The sequence below is a fragment of the Dama dama genome, chromosome 12, assembly GCF_033118175.1.
Source record: "Dama dama isolate Ldn47 chromosome 12, ASM3311817v1, whole genome shotgun sequence".
Classification (NCBI taxonomy): Eukaryota; Metazoa; Chordata; class Mammalia; order Artiodactyla; family Cervidae; genus Dama; species Dama dama.
This window is the reverse complement of record NC_083692.1, coordinates 31,352,931-31,377,441: the sequence shown is the minus strand read 5'-3', so window position 1 is coordinate 31,377,441 and position 24,511 is coordinate 31,352,931. Positions and strand designations below refer to the sequence as shown.

The 24,511-nt window shown below is 40.5% G+C and overlaps 1 protein-coding gene across 2 annotated transcripts in view; it reads right to left on the bottom strand.

Moving 5' to 3' along the window:
* The window catches only part of RTN1 (reticulon 1), a 236,441-nt gene that overhangs the window by 2,801 nt on the left and 209,129 nt on the right, over positions 1–24,511 (bottom strand). For both annotated transcript variants that reach the window (XM_061156946.1, XM_061156947.1), the window contains 5 exons: positions 12,753–12,960; positions 9,958–10,096; positions 7,549–7,618; positions 6,995–7,041; positions 6,851–6,909 (listed from right to left, as the gene is read on the bottom strand). In XM_061156946.1, the coding sequence (XP_061012929.1) occupies positions 6,851–6,909; positions 6,995–7,041; positions 7,549–7,618; positions 9,958–10,096; positions 12,753–12,960 (523 nt within the window). The remainder of the gene's footprint in view (positions 1–6,850; positions 6,910–6,994; positions 7,042–7,548; positions 7,619–9,957; positions 10,097–12,752; positions 12,961–24,511) is intronic.

Sequence of the window (24,511 nt, the reverse complement as noted above, 5' to 3'; positions counted from 1 at the left end):
GGCCTCAGTAGTGGCCACAGGACTGGAAAAGGTCAGTTTTCATTCCAATCCCCCCAAAAAAGGCAATGTCAAAGAATGTTCAAACTACTGCACAATTACACTCATCTCACATGTTAGCAAAGTAATGCTCAAAATTCTCCAAGACAGGCTTCAACAGTATGCGAACCGAGAACTTCCAAATGTTCAAGCTGGATTTAGAAAACGCAGAGGTACCAGAGATCAAATTGCCAACATCCATGGGATCACTGAAAAAGCAAGAGAGTTCCAGAAAAACATCTACTTCTGCTTTATTGACTATGCCAAAGCCTTTGACTGTGGATCACAACAAACTGTGGAAAATTCTTCATGAGATGGGAATACCAGACCACCTGACCTGCCTCCTGAGAAATCTGTATGCAGGTCAAGAAGCAACAGCTAGAACCGGACATGGAACAATGGACTGGTTCCAAGTTGGGAAAGGAGTATAAGGCTGTATATTGTCACCCTGCTTATTTAACTTATATGCAGAGTACATCATGCAAAATGCCAGGCTGGATGAAGCACAAACTGGAATCAAGATTGCTGGGAGAAACATGAATAACCTCACCACCTTATGGCAGAAAGTGAAGAGGAACTAAGGAGCCTCTTGATGAAAGTGAAAGAGGAGAGTGAAAAAGTTGGCTTAAGACTCAACATTCAGAAAACTAAGATCATGGCATCTGGTCCCATCCCTTCATGGGAAATAGATGGGGAAAGAGTGGAAACATGACAGACTTAATTTTTTGGGCTCCAAAATCACTGCAGATGGTGACTGCAGCCATGAAATTAAAAGATACTTGCTCCTTGGAAGAAAAGCTATGACCAACCTAGACAGCATATTAAAAAGCAGAGACATTACTTTGCCAACAAAGGTCTGTCTAGTCAAAGCTATGGCTTTTCCAGTAGTCATGTATGGATGTGAGAGTTGGACTATAAAGAAAGCTGAGCTGTCAAGAATTGATGCTTTTGAACTGTGGTGTTGGAGACGACTCTTGAGAGTCCCTTAGACTGCAAGAAGATCCAACCAGTCCATCCTAAAGGAAATCAGTCCTGAATATTCATTGGAAGGACTGATGCTGAAGCTGAAGCTCCAATACTTTGGCCACCTGATGCGAAGAACTGACTCATTTGAAAAGACCCTGATGCTGGGAAAGATTGAAGGCAGGGGGAGAAGGGGATGACAGAGGATGAGATGGTTGGATGGCATCACCAACTTGATGGACATGAGTTTGGGCAAGCTCTGGGGGTTGGTGAAGGACAGGGAAGCCTGGTGTGCTGCAGTCCATGGGGTTGCAAAGAGTAGGACAGGACTGAGCGACTGAACTGAACTGAAGCAGATGAATAGACCTGGTTTTCAATAACCTTTTGATTTGGACTTCATACATCTATTAATAACATCTAGACATGCACTGATTTTTAAGAAAATGTCTCAAGCACATAACTGACTCATATTTGTCTGTGAGCAATTAACCAATGAAAACCTCCAAGTATTTTTTATACATACTATTGTTGTATTCTATCTCATCTCTACCTCCTTCTCACATTCTGTATTTGTAAAGTGGACTTTTTAAAAACCTAAGCTTGTCTCCACAAGCTTAGTTGGCCACTGTCACAGATGTGGTTTAAAGGACTTCTGCAATGGGAGAAAAGTAGAATTAGTTAACACTTAGTCTACTGTGATATTCTAAAAGCATTTCAAAACTAAACCATATATGTTATACTTTGGGGAAGACATAGTTTGGAGTCCTTGACATAGAGATAGTCTTTGAGGCCACAGGACAAGGGATGAAGGGTGAACCAGAGAAGGAAGAGCCAAGAGAAGACACTGCGAGAAAGCAGCTGAGTCAAGTAGTGCCTGGGGTCAAGGAGAGTGCTTAACAAAGACGCAGTAACCATAAAGAGTGTCTGAGAGGTTGAGAAGGTTGAGGATTGAGTGACGACTGTAGGATTTAGCAATACGAAGGTCACTAGGACCCTGACAAAGAGCAACCTAAGTGCTCAGGGTGCAGGCCTGACGGCATTGAGGTAGGGGAAGAAGCAATAGAGACAGCAAGGACAGAAAGACTGGAGAGATTGTGATTGTGGAAATGAGCTGGAAGAGGCAGAAACTGGTAACGCAGCAGAGAATGTGAAACATTTCAATAGAGACGCCTTAGGTCTGGTCTTCCCCAAAGTATAACATATATGGTTTAGTTTTGAAATGCTTTTAGAATATCACAGTAGACTAAGTGTTAACTAATTCTACTTTTCTCCCATTGCAGAAGTCCTTTAAACCACATCTGTGACAGTGGCCAACTAACTTTTATGTGAATACTTGAATGGGTGTCAGTGAGCTTACTGTTTCACAGGGCAAATGGCTTCATTGTTGAACAACTCTAATTGGTACTGTTTCCCCTCATGTTTCATTCAAATCTCAGAACTTCTGGCCTTTCCATTCATAGCTCTTTAGAGAAAAAGAGAATGATTGCTTCTTTCACGATGTTAGACCTCCAAATATATGAGGATAGTTATTGTGTTCTTTTAAAGTTATCTTTTTCCCAGAATAATCATCTCCAGTAAAGTTTGGTTGTCACTCACATGACTGTCAGATTTCCAATACTTCAATACCCAGTTATCTTTCAGACATGACTTCAGTATATAACTGCAGCTCTTAAAATGTTCAACTCTGAAATGTAACACATCTATGGAATGACAATATGGGATATGAAACAACTGTGGCCTCTTTTGATTTTGATATATACTTCTATTAATAACATCTAAACTTGCATATATTAAAAAAAATATGCCTCAGTACATTACTGACTCATATTTGGCTGTGATCAATTAATCTATTTATCACTCACCCCCCAGGGATTTTTTACACACACTATTGTACTCTATCACATCTGCCCCTCTTCTCATTCTATATTTGCAAAAGTTGACTTAAAAAAAATCTAAATATAGGACTTTGCTTTCCCTGTCAATTCAATTTCATTTTATTAACTTCAGTTCAGCATTCTACATTACTCAAAATCACTTAATTCATTTTGAATCTTGAGCTTGCTGTCTTCTGAATGTGCTTTTGCTCCAAGCTATGTGTCACCTAGAACTCTGATGAGTATATTTGATTTGTCTTCACACAGTCATGTGAAACACTGGTATGGAAAGTCATGGAGTCAAGGGCAGAGCCCTGTGTCACAGTACTACACCTTGCCCTGGATGGATTTTCGGTGGACTAATGAACATCCAGAGGGTCTACTATTTCAACATTCTGGAACTCTACCAATTGTGCTATAATCTGGACTGTACATCTCCATTTTCTCCTCAAGGACACCAGGAAAACTTTTCAAGTACCTCAATGAAATACTAAGAAAGTGTTGTTAGGTGTTATTATCCCCAGTTAGGGGCTCCCCAGGTGGCACTAGTGGTAAAGAACCCACTTGCCAATGCAGGAGATGTAAGAGACTCGGGTTTGATCCCTGGGTGGGGAAGATCCCCTGGAGAAGAGCATGGCAACCCACTCCAGTATTGTTGCCAAGAGATTCCCATGGACAAAGGCGCCTGGTGGGCTATATAGTCCATGGGGTTGCAAAGAATTGGACATGAATGAAGCGACTTAGCAAGCATGCATCCCCATTTTAGAACTGGAAAACTGAGACACAGGGAGGTTAAATGACCTGGACAGGGTTATCATTCACTCAGTATAGGGGTGAGAGGGGCATCAAGGTTTCCTGCCTAGTCTGGGACTGTCCTCCACCCTCACCATGAACTGATCTCTAAGCAGTGGGAGTAGGATGATCATGATTATGATCATTGAATATTTATTGAGTGCTCCCTATGTCCAACTAAGAATACTTTACAGACATTATCAATGTATAGATAAAGAAACAAACTCAGGGAGTCAAATAACATTTATAATGAATTCACATAACTAAAAAATGCCAGAAATGGACTCAAGCTAGTCTATCTGATTCCAAAGTTCCTGTTTTTAACTGTTTCACTAAAATGGCGTAAGTTCTTTTGGTGGAATTATTCTAACATGTAATCAGAATTTCAGAGGTTGAAGAAATCTTAGAGGTAAGACTCCACTAAGAAATATCCTTCAAAATTTAGTGTCAGGCAAAACAGATTCTCTTGGAGAACTGCTGTTTAACTACATAACTTATCCAGTTTCTCTTTTTTTTTATTTATTCCTATTTATTTATTTGGCTGCACTAGGTCTTAGTTGTGGCATGCAGGATCTTTCATCTTCATTATGGCATACAGGATCTTTAGCTGCAGCATGTGGGATCTAGTTCCCTGACCAGGAATTGAACCCAGACCCCCTGCATTGCAAGCATGAAGTCTTAGCTACTGGACCACCAGGGAAGTCCCACTCAGTTTCTCTTTTTGTCCTTAGTTTCCTTTCTATTCCTGTTCAGATCATTGATTTCTAATTTTAATTTAGCCAACCATATTGTATACATATGTTCATACATTTTAGTTTCTGCCATCTCTCCTTTCCTTCTATTTTAACAGGCTTATATCCCTACCACTTTTGTTTGAATTCAAACAGCCTCCTTGCTAATCACCACATCTCACTTTCCAATTTTCCTCCCACTAGACTGCTATAGTAATCTGTGCAAAATACAAATCTCCTGCATAGGAACATCAAGGGCAGGCTATGTCCTGTTGGGTCCTAACTCCTTAGAACATTCGATACTTGGCCCCAGCTTCTCTTTCTAGGCCCTTTCTAGTTCATCTTTTCATTCATTTAAGCTTTAGACACACTGGTTGACTCACTGCTCCCTGACCCTGACCTACATTTTCATGCTTCTGCCTCTACCTGTGTTATTTCTTCTTGCAGTGTCATTCCCCTCATCATCCACCTGATGAGTGTTTACTATCCTTCAGGGCTGTTATAGACTGAATGTTTATGTCCTGTTGCACCTTATCACCCAACACCCCCAAATTTATATATTGAAACCTAACCCCCAATATGTTAGTATTAGGAGGCGGGACTTTTGGGAGGTGATTAGGTCATGAGAATGGAGCCTTCATGGATGGGATTAGTGCCCTATAAAAGAGAACCCAGAGAGTTTCCATCTACTTCTGCCATGTGAGGACACAGACAGAAATCCTCAACAGAACCCCGCCAAGCTATCGAGGGCCCTTATTTTAGTGGCTTTCCATTATCCCCCAGGTAAGAACAGTTGTTTCCTTATCTCTCCCACCTTAATATTTTACACAGTTCTACTTTCATTCTTATATTGTCTTATGGTTATTTCTTTACAGTTTTGTCCATACCCATAGGCTAAGAGCTGGGCTAGGTGGGATCATCTTATTCATCTTTATACTCTCTGTACCTGTTAATGAAATGCCTGGAAAATAATGTCTTTTTTTTTTTTTGAAGCAAGCAACTAATGAATAAAAAATTAAGAGATGTGATTTGTTCAAGATTTTCAAACTAAGTACTGAACAGCTGAGGCCTAAAACTTCTATCTTCCAGTTTCCAGGCTCCTATTCTGGTGTCCTTTGCTGTCATTACTGAACACAGTTCTAACTGCCAGAAGGTCACCTAGGAAGTTCATTAAAATATAGATTATGGGTCCCTTATCCCAGGAGTTTTATTTCCATAAGTTTGTTGTAGAATCTTGGAATTCATATTTTTAACAGGTTCCCCAGGTTTGGCAAATACCAGTCTCATGTGATACCACCCTGTCATTTCCTAATACAAAGTAGTAAATATTTGTCTATAATCTGCTGATTTTCACTACGTATTCATTGCATATGTGTTAAGCTGATAATTTCAGGCATTTTGAAATGTGCTACATATCTGATACAGATCCACATTCACCATGAATTTAAGAGGAAGAATATAAACTACATAATAAAAACAAAAATCTTTATAAACTTCAGGAGAGAACTGTAACTGATAACACACAAATCAAATAGCAGAGGAACGTTAAGCGCTTTTGCTTTTTTCGTATTTGTTTTGCTCTGTGTATCTTTGACTAGCTAAAATACTTCCATTTAATTCTTACTATCATCTAGGTCTAGCCACATGATTCTGGGATTCCTGGAGAGAAACTCTAGTATTTCTTGGATGTGTATTTATAGTCAAACTGAGGTCAGCTTTTGATTAAAACAAAATCTTAAGTAATAATAACAACAGAAAAACTTCATTTTAGATTAAGACATATCTAAAAACACTAATTTAAGAATTAGGGAAAACTACTAAGTTAATGACTATATTAACTGTAGATACTTTTATAACTGGAATCATTATCTCCTAATATATAAAGCAGCCATAAAGTAGAGTCTATTTAAGACTCAGGTTTAAAAAGCAATGGTATTAATAAACTAAGCAAGCACACACACTTATTGAGTTTAAATGGTGTAATCTAAAAGGTAATAAAAGTTCTCAAGATTAAAAAATGTTTTGTTTTAAAAATAATTTCAATGGCTTAAAAATTAGTGATATTTATTATTTAAAAGTTGAAAATGCTAGCACTTTTATTTTGATTAATCTACTAAAATTTAATTTTACTTTTCTGAATCAGGCTTCTTTCCTTCCTCCAATCCGTCTTATTCTTGGAAATAAGCCAGTCCCCAGACAGATATTAATATCATTCATTTATTAAAATTCATTTCATGATACCTGAAATAAACCACTGAAAGTTCTGTTTAATTGGAAGTTTTAAAATTTATACTTTTATTTCTGAAATAATATATTTGGTAAGGGTATAAATATATGACTCAAAGAAGTGAATCAATCTATTACTTTATTATCCTTTTATTGCTCCTATCTAATCCAGTCAAATGCCTGCCTAAGGCAGTCTCTCCTTTTTATAAATTGCACTATGCAACTTACTTTGCCACAACAGCATTTATGTGAGTCCTCACAAGTCCCAGATATTGGTCAATCTGTGCCTACAAAGAGGAAGAAATCATGAGCACATCCACTGTTCACAAGGTCAAAACTTAACATGAATGTTTGACATCACATAGAACTTACCTGGTGCTTAACATACACTACAGGTAGAGTAAACATTGAAACCACAGCTGGGATGAAAAACAAATAGAGTATTAAAATCGAGAGTTATCAGTAGGAACAATCTTATAGATACATTTTTATATAGTTATGTGATATAATGACATTATTTGCAGTAGCCAGCATTCTAGCTAAAAGATGGCAGGGCTAGTTCATAAGGAAAACAAAAAAAAGCTGAAGCCTTCACAAATATTAAGTCATTATTCCTGGAATGAGAGAATGACCTCCTAAGATAAAAATGATCTTCTATACATAACACCATTGAAGCAGATATATATTTGAAGCCAGATAAAACCAGTTATGGTTGAAGAAAAAGAAAAAACTTTAAGAACTTTATATTTTACTGTGTAATATATTGATATATTATGCTCTTTAATTGAACTATGATGGTCAGGGAAATGCTCTGCACTCAGAAAATGTGGAATTTGTTGCTAGGAACCCATCCAAGCAAGTTAACAGCCTGGGGAGATGCTCACAGAATATGTGAAGGGAGACATAACACACTTGTCTGTCCTTACCCATGAGCAGCAGGGTCAGGCCATTGAAGAGAGCGCCAACGTAAGTCAGGAGCCACATCAGGACTGCAAACTAACAAATGAAATGGTGATCAGAGCTTCTAAACCCATTATGACAGATAGGAGTCTCATTTCATTGATTTGTTTAGATTAAAATTTGAGGCAAACGACATCATGGTTTCAATAGGAAGTAAAAGAGCATTTAAAGCTCATCATAGAATTACTGACAGAGGATCCAGTCTTTACTTGTCTCAGAACCCTGTGGATCTCCTTGTTGTAAGATTTAAGGGACTCAGTGAAATAATAAACTAGGGCAGGGGTCAGCAAACTGGCTTTGACCTGTTTTCATGTACGCCCACAAGTTAAGAATGAATTTTGCATGGTCAAATAAAGTTAAAACAAAAATAACATTTTGTATAACATGTTGAAACGATATGAAATTCACTGTTCAGTATTCATAAACAATGTCAGCACACAGCCACAGTTATTCATTTATGTATTGTCTTTGACTGCTTTTCTGCTATAATGACAAAGTTGAGTAGCTACAACAAAGACTGTGTAGCCCACAAAGCCTAAAATATTTACCATGTGGCCCTTTATATAATAGATAAGATTTGCTGATCCGTATTCTAGTCCACAATTTTCACATTACAGATTTAAGTAGACATGTTACCTTAAAAGCTCTAAGGTAAGTAATTTTAATCTCCCTGCTCTCTCTTTTTTGTTTTTTCTATTTATTTTTTTTTATTAGTTGGAGGCTAATTACTTCACAACATTTCAGTGGGTTTTGTCATACATTGATATGAATCAGCCATGGATTTACACGTATTCCCCATCCCGATCCCCCCTCCCACCTCCCTCTCCACCCGATTCCTCTGGGTCTTCCCAGTGCACCAGGCCCGAGCACTTGTCTCATGCATCCCACCTGGGCTGGTGATCTGTTTCACCATAGATAATATACATGCTGTTCTTTTGAAACATCCCACCCTCACCTTCTCCCACAGAGTTCAAAAGTCTGTTCTGTATTTCTGTGTCTCTTTTTCTGTTTTGCATATAGGGTTATCGTTACCATCTTTCTAAATTCCATATATATGTGTTAGTATGCTGTAATGTTCTTTATCTTTCTGGCTTACTTCACTCTGTATAATGGGCTCCAGTTTCATCCATCTCATTAGAACTGGTTCAAATGAATTCTTTTTAACGGCTGAGTAATATTCCATGGTGTATATGTACCACAGCTTCCTTATCCATTCGTCTGCTGATGGGCATCTAGGTTGCTTCCATGTCCTGGCTATTATAAACAGTGCTGCGATGAACACTGGGGTGCATGTGTCTCTTTCAGATCTGGTTTCCTCAGTGTGTATGCCCAGAAGTGGGATTGCTGGATCATATGGCAGTTCTATTTCCAGTTTTTTAAGGAATCTCCACACTGTTTTCCATAGTGGCTGTACTAGTTTGCATTCCCACCAACAGTGTAAGAGGGTTCCCTTTTCTCCACACCCTCTCCAGCATTTATTGCTTGTAGACTTTTGGATAGCAGCCATCCTGACTGGCGTGTAGTGGTACCTCATTGTGGTTTTGATTTGCATTTCTCTAATAATGAGTGATGTTGACCTGCTCTCTTTTTTAAGTCATTATTTGCCAAGATGTTATTCCAGTAAAGCACCTTGAGCATCAAGGACTCATCACTCACTTTCCTTCTGCTCTTTCTTTCTCATCAAGGAGCAGCCCATGGTACAGATCCCTCCCAGTGCTCTAGGAGAATGGAGAACTGACAGAATCCTTGCCTGAGCTCCCACCCCTCTGCTCATGGCCCTGTTGAGTCATGACTGATTGACTTTGGTTTTCCGTATAGGCCATGTGGTGGTCCTAGCAGCCTGTTCCAAGAAGCCCAGTGAGTTCAATGATGGAACCAGGAAAAACACCCAGGTGCCCCTCCTCTACATGTCCGGGGCTCATTCTCATAGCCCACAGGTCTTATTATTAGCAGAGTACAGCGTTTCTTTCTAAGAAAAAGCATGTGTATTTTTCAAATTCCCTAAACTAGATGTTTATTTTAAAAATAATTTTAGGAATGTGAGGAATTGAAAATGGGAACAAGAAGCAGCCTGGGGTACTGTAAGTAGTACAGAACTAAAAGCCATGTAACCTGGGTTTGATCCCAGCTGTCAGTGACTCACTGGGCAACCTCAGGCAAGTGTCTTAACCTCTCTGAACCATAGTTTCAGCATCCGTAAAATGATATTAGACTGGATGAGCTCCACGGTACTGTACAGCTGGACATTTTCAGACTCTAGAATATAATTAGCACTTACTTTATTCTCCATCAGGTGGAAGTTTATAACATTATATGTAACTTTAGGGAAAACAAAACTCAAGATTGTCAAATGAAACGGGCTTAAATGCTCATACTTTTAAGGAATCCACCAGGTCCTGGACAAGGAAGAGCCTCCTCAGTTCTTTGAGCGTGTTGTTCACGTAGAATTGCAGGCAGTCTGTGTACTTCTGAATCTGCTCCTGAGACAGGGTGATCTCGAGCTCCAAGTAGGCCCTGTCAACAGAGCATCCCCACAGAGAACTCCATCAGAAGGAATTCTGAAACAGCTAAGTTTCCTTTCCCCAACTCTGAGGACCACAGTCAGGTCATGCTGAAGAATTTACGCCAGTCAGAAGGCTGCAGGGCACCACACCCACACCCACAGTTAGTACACTGGGGAACACAGGAATCATGGCACTCAGCGGGGGCAATGTGACTGCTTCTGTCTCTCATAGGCAACATGATAATGTGAGTTGATAATTCAGAGCAACTGGCTAGGAGCAGAGAAAAGTCAGTCCCAAATCAGTTCACTTGCTGAATTCTCTGTATATCTGGTTCACTGGGCAATTGTGAAAAGTTCTTATTTCTTCTTGGCTGCATGAAGATGAATTGTCTTTTTAAATTGAGATATCTCAAAATCTTAGCTGCCAATTATTATTTCTCATCAAATCTCTAAGATTTCATATTTAAATTCTGGAAAGGACTTTTAGGTTTTATTCTAGAGAGCTCTGAAAACACAAGTGACCTGGGACATATTAAAATGCTCGCTGGTTCTAGTAAGAGTGGTATTTTTAGTAACTGCATTTTCCATTTGTTCAAAGGGTTAATTTGAACTCTTGGGTAGATAAACCAGGCTCTACAAATCTATAAAAATCAATCGATTGATCCTCTTGTTTTGACCATACCCGCTGTGCTCCCTGACCCCCCTCCCCCGCTGCCAACGAGACCCATCCTCTTTCTCCTTCCTTTTCCCTGCCATGTTGTCTACTTCTAGAGTTCTAACAGTGCTCACCTAACTCTGAGGATTGAGAATTTTTATGTTTGGCTTTTTAGAAAAATAATCAGAAAAGCAGATTTGTCTAGCTGATATGTTTGGATTCAAAATGTACTCTGAGTCAGATATTCCTTTTATTGATAGAAACAATTAAGCCAAAGGAACGTTTAGGTTTTAAATGTGTCTCCTAATGGAAGATAAAGTAATTGAGCTAATTACAGTTTGACTCTTGGTCCTACAACTGGGTAGTTACAGAAGAAATAAGACAAGTGAGAGGTAAGTCCCCAGTGTAACTTGACAGTCCTGGATCCAAAAACGCAGCAGAAGCCAACATCTCTTGTATGGCTAAGGGTAAAGGCTGGAGCAGGACAGGACTCTAATGGTGTGGATACTGGTCACAGGCGAGGGTTACTGAAGCAGGCATAGTATTCACCCTAGTAAGATGACACGCCACTTCTCTATTCTTCCCACCTTTGGGAAGGCAACCAAGTTATAGCCCAGAAGACCCATTAACTCTGCATTAGAAGAAGGCCAAATACATTCCAAGGGTGAGGATGATCAAACTGTAATTGTGTTTGACAATGAGGGCAGGAACCAGAGCCTAGGAAGTGATGTGTGAAACATGGCATTTTGCCTTTTGTCGACAAGGCCCTGGCATCTTTTCCTTCTTTTAAGAGCCTGGTGCCCTGAGACCTTGATTCAAGCTGGCTGATGAGGCTGAGCCAGGGAGGATTCAGAGACATCCCCCAGGAATTACTGAGGTTGGCTCAGAAGCCATTATGCAGCAGTATCCATAGGTCTCATCCAGGATGCAGAAACATCCCCGTTATAGCAGGTGGGGACACCTGTAGCGGGGCCTGCAGCAGGCGATGGTATGACTCTGACAGTCAGTGCTAAAACACCCAAGGCTTACAAGCTGGATCTGGAGTAAGCTGGGGTGGGGCTGGGGAGCATGCAGCTGGCAGTGCTAGTATCCCCCTCTGCCACATTTCATATATCCTCTTAATACACTGCCTTAAAGAAACCCTCCTCCTCAGTGCTCATTTGAGTCAGGTTTCCCCTGTATTAAAATACAGAAGAGGGTACATAATACTATTCGATTGTGAGTACATAATACTATACAGATTCTGAGGGATGAACTTCACATCCCACAGAATTTGGCCCTTTGACATTAAACTTCTGGAAGGAGCACAGAAATAAAAATCCAAACAAACAAACAAACAAAAAATCCAAACACCCTGGTCCTGGCTCTGTGCTATTTACTTTTGAGCAAGTCACTTTACTTCTTAGAACCTCTGTTTTTCCATCTGTGAAAAGGGGTTATAATGATCTGCCTTCATCACAGAGTTGGGAGAATAATTGTTGAAACACTTTAAATCATAAAACACAGTTTGCATATAAATGAATTATGATTACTATGAGAAGTAATGAAATACAAAAGTAATATCAAATATAAATTAAAAGTTTTCACATTTCATAAATTCACCCACAAGAATTTATATTATATAAATTACAGAAATGTATATTAAAGATAAATATTTAACATCTAATTAGAAGTGATTAAAGTTTTAAAAGCTCAATAAAGCAGTAAGCATTAGACTAGGGATGAGTCTGCTTTAGAAATTTAACAGGAATATTTGGTATTAAAAGACAGTGTTAAAGGAAACTCTAAGAGGCCTGTTAAAGGTCAAAAGAAGCAGGACCCAAAGTGCAAAGACGGTGAAATAGAGGTAGAGAAAAGAGCCACGTGAGAGGCGGGACAAGGGCTGTTTAGAGGCGGGGCAAGGGCTGGCTAGAGGCGGGGCACGGGCTGGCTAGAGGCGGGGCAAGGGCTGGCTAGAGGCGGGGCAAGGGCTGGCTAGAGGCGGGGCAAGGGCTGGTCGGTCGGACACTCACTTGAAAGGGTGACCCTCGTCGGTCTTCTGCACAGCTTGTAAAACCGACTTGTAGATGCGGAAGCTGATGGTGGCTGAGAGCGCGGCAAGGGCCAGGTAGGCCACGACGCTCACAACGCTGAACTGGGTCAGGGAGAAGAGCAGCAGCAGGCAGCTCCCAAACACGATCCCCGTCTGCTTGATGTCCCTCCAGTACAGCAGGTCAATGGCTGTGGGGAGGAGACACACACGGCCACACAGAGCACTTAACATTGGCAGGGCCTTCAGGGAGCTGCCGCAGCTCGTTCCACAAAGCCACGGTCGCTACAGGTTCTCACCAGCTCCTGGACTCCTAAACATAGGTGAGCACACGTAGCACTACGCCTAGGGCACTTACCATCTTCCCGTTTTGCTTTGGAAGCATCTTTTCCATCCCTGAGGTCAATTAGTAAATTCACAGATAAGAAAAGGCTGTTGAACCTCCAGTGACAGTATCTCCATGAGCAAATCTCAGTGGGTTACAAGCGTGGGCGTCAGTTATGTGCCTCTGAAACAAGACTGAAAATTCAGAGGACTCTGAAGTACCTGTTCTCTTCCTTTGGATGGCATTGATGGCATGCATCTTGATGCCCTGCTTACAACTCAATGTCTCAATAGTGGCCCGGAGATGAGCACATCACTCATACACATGTCCCTGCTGCTGAGAAGGGGCACTAACCATGAAAATATAAGTGGAGCCTCAGAAGCATGTCAGCTGGTCTGGAAGACCCCAGGCAATGCCAAAGGCTTCTGAATAGAGATATGGTCTATTTTACTCTAAAATGAGTAAAACCAAACATTAGTAGTTAGTAGGTATCTCAAGAATCCCTGGAGCTGACATTTGGGTTAAACTGTTTTGTATCGTATGATTTGTTTGCTTACATTCTTGTGACTTAAAAACCTGGAATATAAATTTCAGGTACCTATCATTCAGTTATTTCTCTCTTTCAACTTAGAAACAAAAAATTAATTCAAAAGAATAAAGCCACGGTGCTTCAAATATGATGCAAAATGGAAATTTTGGAATATTCCAGTCACTAGATTATGAAAGAAGCATAGAAGACTTGCTCAAGAATGTATGCAAATTTGTTCTCCAATTAGGCAAGTAACATACGTTTTTTTTTTTGTTTTTGGAGATACAACTGACATAACATTGTGTGAGTTTAAGGTGTACAATATGTTGACTGGATATATTTATATATTGCAGTACAGCAACTGAAGGCAGGAGAAGGTGGCAACAGAGGATGAGATGGTTGGATGGCATCGACTCAATGAACATGAATTTGAGCAAACTCTGAGACATAGTGAAGGATAGGGAAGCCTTTACTATAGTAAAGGATAGTTATTTCTTTTTTCTGGTAAGAACATGTAAGATCCAGCATCTTTGAAGTATGTAATACAGTATTGTTGACTATATTTACTTTGCTGTGCCTTAGATCCATCAGACTTCTTTATCTACTAGTTGCAGGTTTATGCCCTTTGATCAACATCTCCCTAACTCCCCTTCCCCCCAACTCCAGTAACCACCACTCTATTCTGTTTCTATGAATTCAGCTTCTTCAGATTCCACATGTAAGTGAGATCCTACAGTGTTTGTCTTTCTTTGTGTGACTTATCTCTTTTAGCATTAGGCCCTCAAGGTCTATCCATGTTGTCACAAAAAATGGTTTTTATAGAATATTACACAAATTCTCAGAAAAAGAAAATAAGACATGAAATTCCCATCTTACCACCAAATGAAAGTGGCCGTTGCTCACACTACCAGCTTCATGTGCAGCCTAAGTGCAGGCACCTGGTTTAAGGCAGTAGTCATCAGCTCAACAGAAAACAAAGGTGACTAGATTGAAGAAAGCAGAGAACTGCTCCCATCATACTAGCTGAGAGACAGTATTGGAAAGGTCACATAACCTAGTGACAACCCCATGCTGTGGAGAGGATACAAGGAATGTTGCGAAGTATTAACCCTTGAACCAGACTAACTCAGACTGGATGGAGAGTATATCAGATCAAAGGCTTAAAGTGGGAGGGGGGATCTTTTATAATAGGCTGAGGATACTCCAGTAGTCTGAAGCTGGAGAGAGAATTTACTTCTGAACTGATCTGTCACTCACCGCTATCTATTCCCCACTCACCACTGCTTGGTCTACCAGTCACATTAACTCACAAAGATTACAATAGTCAGCCATTTTGTTAGGGAAAAAATATGTTCCCTTCCTCCTAGAACACTTCTGCAGTGTAGGAAGGAGAGATCACAAGCATGTTTTGGGGTGAAACAAAGATTTTTTTTCCCCTCTAGTTTGAGTGGTGCTGGTTCTACAAATCAGTTTCTTGGACAAAGTGTAAGTACTGCTGCTCCAAAGTCTCTCTCTTTCCCTAGCCCCAATCCCCAGCCCCAGTCATATTGACATTGACATTTCACTATTAGAAATTCATTTATTTGGAGTAATCCTTTTAATCTTCAAAGTATTTGTTGTCTTTTTTTTTTTTTTTTTTTAATGCAAAGACCTAGAAGGGGATATGTCATTAACAAAAAATTTGAATGAGTTCACTAAATGATTTTCACTTCAGAAGAGTTGTTGAGCACAGAGTACCAAAATAATAATCCTTTTTGGGCAGAGAATAAGGATCTTTTTGAAGATATGACACAAGAAACCCCTGTGCTCCTGAGGGTAGATGACAAAAATGGGAGAAGAAAGAAATCTCCAAAGAAGCCCAGCTCCCCCTGTTTGAGTGGCTCGGGAGACAACAAACTGAGATAAGCCTAGGAGTCTAAGTGTAGCTCCCAGGGAGCTAGGAGCCTCCTATTGTTTACCTGCTAAGTTCAGGAAAGGAGAAGGAGACCAAAAAGGAGACTAAAACATCACCATTACCAGCAGTGTTACTGCTTCCACGTTTGTTCATTTATTCAGTATTTATTGAGCAAGTACTAAGTGCCATGCTTTGTGCTAGGTGCAGGGGTATCAAAATAAATAAACTGTTTTAAAAAAGAAAACCCACATGTAAATAAATAAATTGTAATCTTCTGTTTTATGATGCCCACCGATCTCCATGACAGACATATTTAGAGGCAAACACATAAGACAGCATGATCTGTGCTATGGGAGCACACAGTGCTAGGGGTGGTAGGCTTACCCACCCCTGAGATGATGTAAAGGGGCACTGGGGACCCTGCAGGTAGTTTTCGGGCAAAGAGGAGATAGAATTTGCTTTTTCAAGTGAATTTCCATTTAACGAATTGCATAACACCTGTTAAAAATGATGGTAGCCTCTAGAAAAGCCTTCCAAATCTCTGGGCCCCTGTTCAAACAGCCTGAGAATGGCAGGCACCAGGTAGGGACCTACTAGAAGCAGCCATGGCAGAGAACACTAACTGTTAACTAAGCAACCGGGCTTCCCAGGTGGTGCTATGGATAAAGAATCCAATGTAGGAGACATAAGAGACCCGGTTCGATCCCTGAGTGGGGAAGACCCCCTGGAGGAAAAAATGGCAACCTATTTCAGTATTCTTGTTTGGAGAATCCCATGGACAGAGGAGCCCAGCAGGCTACAGTCCATAGGGTCGCAGAGTCGGACACTACTGAGGTGACTTAGCATGAAATAACATTAGTTTGGTGTAGGGTAATTATACAACAGGTCCTTCAACCAACTTTTAAAATTGCTGGAGGTTTCTAACTGGGAGGTTAACGAAAGTTTATCTTAAAACATCAATGGGAGGTTGATTCTGGGTACTTTGTGACATAATTCTCTATTTACACAGATTCTGAAATATTCAAAGCACTTTCACATATTACTTCATTTAAACCTCATGATAAACTCCATTATACAGGCATATAATCGGTGAGGGAACTGAAGAAACTCATATACTGACTAGCTGGGGCTTCCCTGGTGTCTCAGCAGTAGAGTCTGCCTGCTGATACAGGAGACTCAGGTTTGATTCCTGAGTGGGGAAGATCCCCTGGGGAAGGAAATAGCAACCCACTCCAGTATTCTTGCCTGGGAAATCCCATGGATAGAGGGATCTGGCAGATTACAGTCCACTGAGTCACAAAGAGTAGGACACGACTTAGTAACTAAACAACAACAACAACATACTAACTAGTTAATAGGAGAAGCAAGATCAAACCCTAAGTTTGATGCGTTTTTCTGAACAGTTGCCTCTGTTCTGTTATGTGGTTGGAAGTTAACTGTCCCCCAAAGTATGCTCAATTAATTTGGGACCACTTGATTACATTTAAATCTGCTTCCAGAACTAGATATTTATAGTGATTTTTCTCTTTAAGGGAAATAAATTCATTGTCAACAGTACACAGTTACTGGTCATCTGTTATTTAGTAAGCATAGGCATGAAGAGATCATAACATTCTGTTCCTGCTTTTAAGGAACTTAAGTTCTAGCTGGGAAGACTGAACATTCATTTTTTAAAAATGCTGCATCAGTGGCAATATATCCTGTGTTGTCAGCAGTGGCAAAAGCTGAGTTCAAGAAAGGGACAGTACTGGGATTGATGAAAGAGGATGGGGGATGGTTTGGGAATGTAGTGAACAGTTTGTTAAGGAGATGGGGTGAATAAAAGGAAATATGAAGGATTATTTGACAAGAATGGTGACTAATTAGCTGTGGGAGAAAGGAGGAAGAACTAATTAAGGGGCAAAGCAACATTTCAAAGCTGGGTGATAGAATGATTAGTATCAGTGACAAAAATAGGAAATCTTAGGGGAACCTGGTTTAGCAAAAAGCTGACACTTGTTTTTATATATCCAGGTTCTGCTGTGATGACATCAAGCAGGGCATTTTGACACAGCCTGGGGCAGAGATGGGACAGGGATCACAAATGAGATGACGCTGACAATTACACACAACACAGTAATTTTTTAGAGGCTTGGAAATAAAATGATTTCTTTTTACAGATTTGTCACAGTAACCCTGAGCTAAAATGGACATTAATATCCATGTGATATTCAGATGGATATGCAGAGCAGACAAGTGGAAGTTCTGGGCTGACATTTAGATAAGAAAGAAGAAAGAAAGTGAAGTTGCTCAGTTGTGTCCAACTCTTTGGGACCCCATGGACTGTAGTCTGCCAGGCTCCTCCATCCGTGGGATTTTCCAGGCAAGAGTACTGGAATGGGTTGCCATTTTCTTCCCCAGGGGATCTCCCCGACCCAGGGCTCGAACCTGGTTCTCCCACGTTGTAGGCAGACGGTTTGCCGTCTGAGCCACCAGGGAAGTCCCTCTTAGATAAGAAGGCTGAATATTTACATTTGGGTGTATTCTGAGTGGAAATGACCATTCAAGCCATGAGAGGCGAGGAAACCTCTAAGAGAGGAGAGACTAAGGGATACAATAGAGGATGACCCATAATTCATGCTTTACTCAAAGGATTGGATAAAGCTGTAAAAGAAGCCCTGTGTAGGGTGCTCAGGGCCGGTGCACGGGGACGACCTTGAGGGATGGGATGGGGAGGGAGGTGGGAGGGAATTCAGGATGGGGGACACATGTGCACCCATGGCTGATCCATGCCAATGTATGGCAAGAACCACTACAATATTGTAAAGTAAATAGCCTCCAATTAAAATAAATATATTAACTAAAAAAAAGAAGTCCTTTCTAGGTATTAGAAAGGGTCCCTCAAGAGTGTTGGTTTTGGCAGTCAAGAAGAAGGAAACTTCCAGAAGAAAGGGGTAGGCTACAGTGTGGGATGTTATAGATGCAATGAAGGAAACGAGAAAGGACCCCTGGTTTTGGAGACCAGGAAGTCACCCATAACTGGCACAGAGTGAGGATGGAAGCTCTATCACAAAGGTTGAGTGAGTGGAAGGAAGTTCAAATTAGTAAAGAAGATGGTAAAGAGAATGGTAGTTCAGGAAGCAGCAATAAGCAAATGTCAAGGTTAAGTAAACTTGGGAATGTTAGTGGAAAGGGGAGAGATGAGATCCTGGAAAGAGGAGATATTTGTTTGAACGAAGTAAAAGAAAAGGCAGGGAAAGGATGGGATCTGTCACATCATTTTCTTCTCAAAGAAGGAAGAAGCATGAAAGGCTGGATAAAGATGGAGGAAGATTTTGTTAAAGGATGGGCATAGCTACAGATATATAACTGAGGAGGAAAGAGAACATCATCAAGTGGCTCAAGGTGGATTTACTCAACACTTCTCTGGAAAATGAGTCCTGAGGTCCTCTCGAGACTGAGAAGGATAGAAGCAGGGCTTGAAGAGATTGGGAGAGGTCCAGACCTGCACTGTTCAATACAGCAGTGATGAGCCATAGTAGTTACTGAATACTTGAAATGAGGCTAGTCTCAGTTAAAATACATTGCAAGTGAAAAGTACATGCCAGATTTCAGACAGTATAAAAAAAGACATAAAAAATATCTCATTAATCCTTTTTATAGTGATCTTTTGTTGTTGAAAGGTTTATACTCTAGGTATGCTGGATTAAATACAGTATATTATCAAAATTGATTTTTCCTGTTCCTTTTTGTTTTTTAATGTGACTACTAGAAAATTTTTAATTACACATGTGGTTCACATTATATTTCTATTGGACAGAACTGATCTAGACAAATACAGTCAGGACTCAAAAACAAATTAATAAAGGACTTCCAGGAAGCAAGAGGGTTTGCTTAGAGTCAAGGATCTCTATGGATCCAGTCAACAGGCTTAGAGGTTGAGCGCTCTGATCTGTGGATGGTGGGGCTGGCCCAGATTTGTGAGCTGGCACAGGGGCATGGTTAGAGGAGTCAAAGATCCAAGAGGACAGAAGTGAAATGAACCACCTTTAGCTCAGGCTGGGAATGACGAGCAGTGAAGATCTTTGGGAACTGATGGGCTGGGAGAGCAGCAAGGGCTATGTGTGGCAGGAAAGCCAGCAAACAGTCTGAAGTTTTGAAGATTCAGTGGGAAGGGTAGGAAGTGATGAAGTGTGATCACAGAAGAGAATTTCTGTGTTCCAAAGTTGCTGTATAAATGCCAATTTTTCACATTTTAATTTTGCTTAGAGTTATGTAAACTTGTGTAGGAAGCTTTATAGTACCTTGTCCAGAAAAGTCAGTATTTGAATAAAGTTTCCTTAGAGCCCAAGTAAGAAAAAAAATAAGCAGTTCTGTAATTGCAGCAAATGATCACATGTAGCCTTTGGACACAGTAATAGATGGCTTGTCTTTTCCTTCAGTTCAGTTCAGTCGCTCAGTCGTGTCTCACTCTTGGCGACCCCATGAATCACAGCACGCCAGGCCTCCCAGTCCATCACCAACTCCTGGAGTTTACTCAAACTCATGTCCATCGAGTCGGTGATGCCATCCAGCCATCTCATCCTCTGTCGTCCCCTTCTCCTCCTGCCCCCAATCCCTCCCAGCATCAGGGTCTTTTCCAATGAGTCAACTCTTCACATGAAGTGGCCAAAGTACTGGAGTTTCAGCTTCAGCATCAGTCCTTCCAATGAACACCCAGGACTTATCTCCTTTAGGATGGACTGGTTGGATCTCCTTGCAGTCCAGGGGACTCTCAAGAGTCTTCTCCAACACCACAGTTCAAAAGCATCAATTTTTTGGCGCTCCGCTTTCTTCACAGTCCAACTCTCACATCCATACATGACCCCTGGAAAAACCATAGCCTTGACTAGATGGACCTTTGTTGGCAAAGTAATGTCCCTGCTTTTAATACGCTATCTAGGTTGGTCATAACTTTCCTTCCTCTTCCTTCAACATCTCCCTAATACAGGAAGAGTTGACTCATTGGAAAAGACCCTGATGCTGGGAAAGATTGGGGCAGGAGGAGGAGGGGATGACACAGGATGAGATGGCTGGATGGCATCACCAACTCAATGGACATGGGTTTGGGTAAACTCTGAGAGTTGGTGATGGACAGGGTGGCCTGGAGTGCTGCAGTTCATGGGGTCGCAAAGAGTTGGACACGACTGAGCAACTGAACTGAACTGAATACAGGAAGGCTCGGTGAGAGTTTAAACAGCTAAGTGCACATTCACTAAGACAGGTAAATTATTGTATTGCTTTGCCAATTATAAAAATCACTTTGCTAAATACCAAGGAGCAATGAAACAAAATGGGAGATCAGTGCCTTCTATCAATCTAATAAACAGACAGGGCTTAGTGAATTCATCTTGGTCCCCAAACCACAGGTGGGAGCTCACACTGCAGCTTGCCTGAAGCTGACTTAGAACTGATTCAGCCAGGGTGGACTGGAGGATTTGAAGAATCCTAATCTCAAATGCTGAAATCAGTGCTACCCTCATTTCTATAATCTGGGCAGGAAAGGAACAATAAAACAGAAGTGATCCAAGGTTTGAATTAATAGCTAAATGGAAATAAAATTCAATGTCAAATTTCTAGGGAGAAAGCCTTTTTGCAGCAGTCCTAAGTTTTCTGGATTGGCACCTTATTTTAAATGTAAAACATTTAAATGTAAAATTAAATGATCTAACAGTGATGCCAGTATTCAGAAAGTATATTAAAAATGTATGAACTGAAAAGACAGTGGTGCAGCTATTCATATTCTATGTATGAGGCAAAATGTAGACAATATGCCAAGTCACCTCAGTCGTGTCTGACTCTGTGTGACCCCATAGACGGCAGCCCACCAGGCTCCCCCGTCCCTGGGATTCTCCAGGCAAGAACACTGGAGTGGGTTGCCACTTCCTTCTCCAAATGGCAATAAATTGTGCACAATTATCTGCATTATTGCACCATATTCTTAAATGTATTTATTTATATTTCATCTTGGTCTAGAAAAGATTTCAGGTAGCACTGCACCACTTATTATGTGACAAGTTAGTGCTACTTTTTAAAAGGCAAGGTCAGAAAATGTGTGAGATTCCTGTTTACAAATGACATCAGCATTTCAACAAAAGAACTGTTGACAAATGATATAGTGGCTCAGTTGGTAAAGAATCTGCCTGCAATGCAGGAGACCAGGTTTGATTCCTGAGTCAGGAAGATCCCCTTGAGAAGAAATGGCAACCCACTCCAGTACTCTTGCCTGGAGAATTCCACTGACAGAGGAGCTGGGCAGGCTACAGTCCATTGGATCACAGTTAGACACGACTATGCGACTAACTTTCACTTTCACCTGACTTTTATATTTACTTTTTAGCAAGCTTCCAATAATTGACTACCTTGTGAAAAGGATTACAAGGCTAAAAAAAATCTCAGTTCTTTACAACTCAGCGTCTAAAGCAGTGACTATGGGACTTCCTTGGTGGCTCAGTGGTTGGGACTCCACACATCCACTGCAGCAGGCATGATGTTTGAACCTCTGTTGGGGAACTTAAATCCTGAAGGCCATATGGAGTGACCAAAAAAACCCTAATGATAATAATAAAAATATCTTTTAAAAAGCCCATTACTTTGATTTTTGTTAGGTAAACAAAATATCACCACAAAAAGTTAACGAGAAGAAACAGTAGTAACTATTCCTACTTTATTCCCTCATTTTGCCATTAAACTAGAGAAACATAATGGAAATAGATGTAAGAAAATACTTTAAACATACACAGAGACCCTCAAAGATGACACTGTCTGGTCAACTAATCCATGAGTTTCATTTGCCATGAAACAGTCTTCTACATAAGGTAAAATTTAAAAAGGTAATGCAGGAGCCCTGAATTCAGAGGGGAAATTGCTAAAAGAGATTTTTGCAGATAAGGTTCCTGCAGTGATTTCATTTTCTAGGTCCTTCCTTCACATCTTTTAAATGGAGTCAAATGACTGGCAAGAGAAAAATGCCAACATTATTTGTAGACAGTTAAGTAATTCAGTGGATGTTTTGAAAGGAAAGATACACTAAGCCTGGTGCGCCATATAGACAGTAAAAGAGCACAGCTTTTAACCCACACAGGTGAGCCACTCTAACCAGCTTTGGCAGAACAATGGGAAATGAAGGGTTTTACTGCCAAAGCCACAGCTAGCAACAATCTCTGGGACTTCTCTTCCACGGGACACAAAAGCAAACACATTCTTCTAACGACTACCCTTCAGATTAGACTGATAATGTAAAGTACTTTTATGTTCATGTAAGATTTCTCATTTTCCTGGACAGCTGAATGGGATTCCTGTTTGCTAGTTCTAACCACTAGGGTCACATTCCATTCTGTAAAGTTAACACAGTGATGCTTTGGCCATTGTCATCTTGGTAGAGTAAGCCTGGCCAGGAAATGAACCAGTTGCTGTGCTGTACTTAGTCGCTCAGTCATGTCTGACTCTTTGAGATCCCGTGGACTGCAGCCTGCCAGGTTCCTCTGTCCATGGGGATTCTCCAGGCAGGAATACTGGAGTGGGTTGCCATGCCCTCCTCCAGGGTCTTCCCAACCCAGGGATCGAACCCAGGTCATCTGTGTTGCAGGTGAGTTCTTTACCATCTGAGCCACCAGGGAAGGGTGGCTCATTCTAAAGGGTCACATTCCATGCTGTAAAGTTAACACAATGCTGCTTAGGCCATTGCCACCTTGGTAGAGTAGGCCTGGCCAGGAAATGAGACGGTAGGGCCCAGTATTTAAGATGAGGTGATCAGCTCCTCCTGCTAAATCTCCAGCAAATGGGCTCATTTGGGATTAAAGGAAGACATATGGTCATGTGGAGAGAACGATAGGCTTTGGGGACATGGTAGTTGAGGGAAGCACACAGAAAAATTTTCAGGAGATTGATTAATGAATGTCTTTGTGTGCTTTTTCTTTCTTTAATAAGCTTTCTGACTTGATCAAAATACAAAACTGTTCATTGGTTGGTTTGTCATCAGTCATAATTAGTCACAAAATCTTTAGTCTGAGCCATACCTTTATTAAAATCCATCACTGTACTGGAATAGAACCATGGAGGAAGACTGCAGTTGGTTCTTTTTTTAAAAAAAGAATATATTTAAAAAACTTGACAAAGACTATAATGACTAAAATATTTCTTGAACTGAAAAGATATGACAAGGGAAATGAATAATCTCTCACTGTACTTTTGTTCTATTCAATAAAACATTATGTGTTCCTGACCCCCATTACCACTAGATTTGGTCTGCAGTTTGGTGAAATGATTCTGAAGGCTGAACCTAAGATATGACTACATTTGAACTATGCCCACTGTGAAAAGGGTCTAACTGTAATAAATTCTGGGGCTTCCCAGGTGGCTCAGTGGTAAAGAATCCACCTGCCAATGTAGGACATGTAGGAGACCTGGGTTCAATCCCTGGGTTGGGAAGATCTTCTGTGGGGGGGAGGGGAATGGTAACTCATTCCAGTATTCTTGCCTGGAAATCCCATGGACAGAGGACCCTAGCAGGCTACAGTCCACAGGGAAGCAGAGTTGGATACGACTGAGCAACTAAACATGCATGTAATAAATTCTAAACATTAAACACCAGTTTGGTCAAAGAACCTGTAAGTAAGGCTTGAATTATTTTCTGTCTTTGTCAATATAAGAAATAAGAAAGAATTTGAGGATTTTCTCTTGTGAAACAATAAGATAATTGCTCAGATTTAACTTCCTAGCTCAAACATTTGGGGGAAATAGAGCTCTATACTTCTATGTTCTAAAACTCCTAACAGTCTTTTGTTATTTAAAATATATTCTATGGAGTCAGAATATAATTATAATTTCATGTTTTAATATAGTTATTATTATTGTCCATAATATAGGCAGAAGATCATTTTAAAAAAATTATTAATGTCAAGTTCTTAGCTTTCAAATTGTGAGCTTAATTATAAGGTAGTCATGGAACTGGAAAAGAGACAAATGTAAATATTA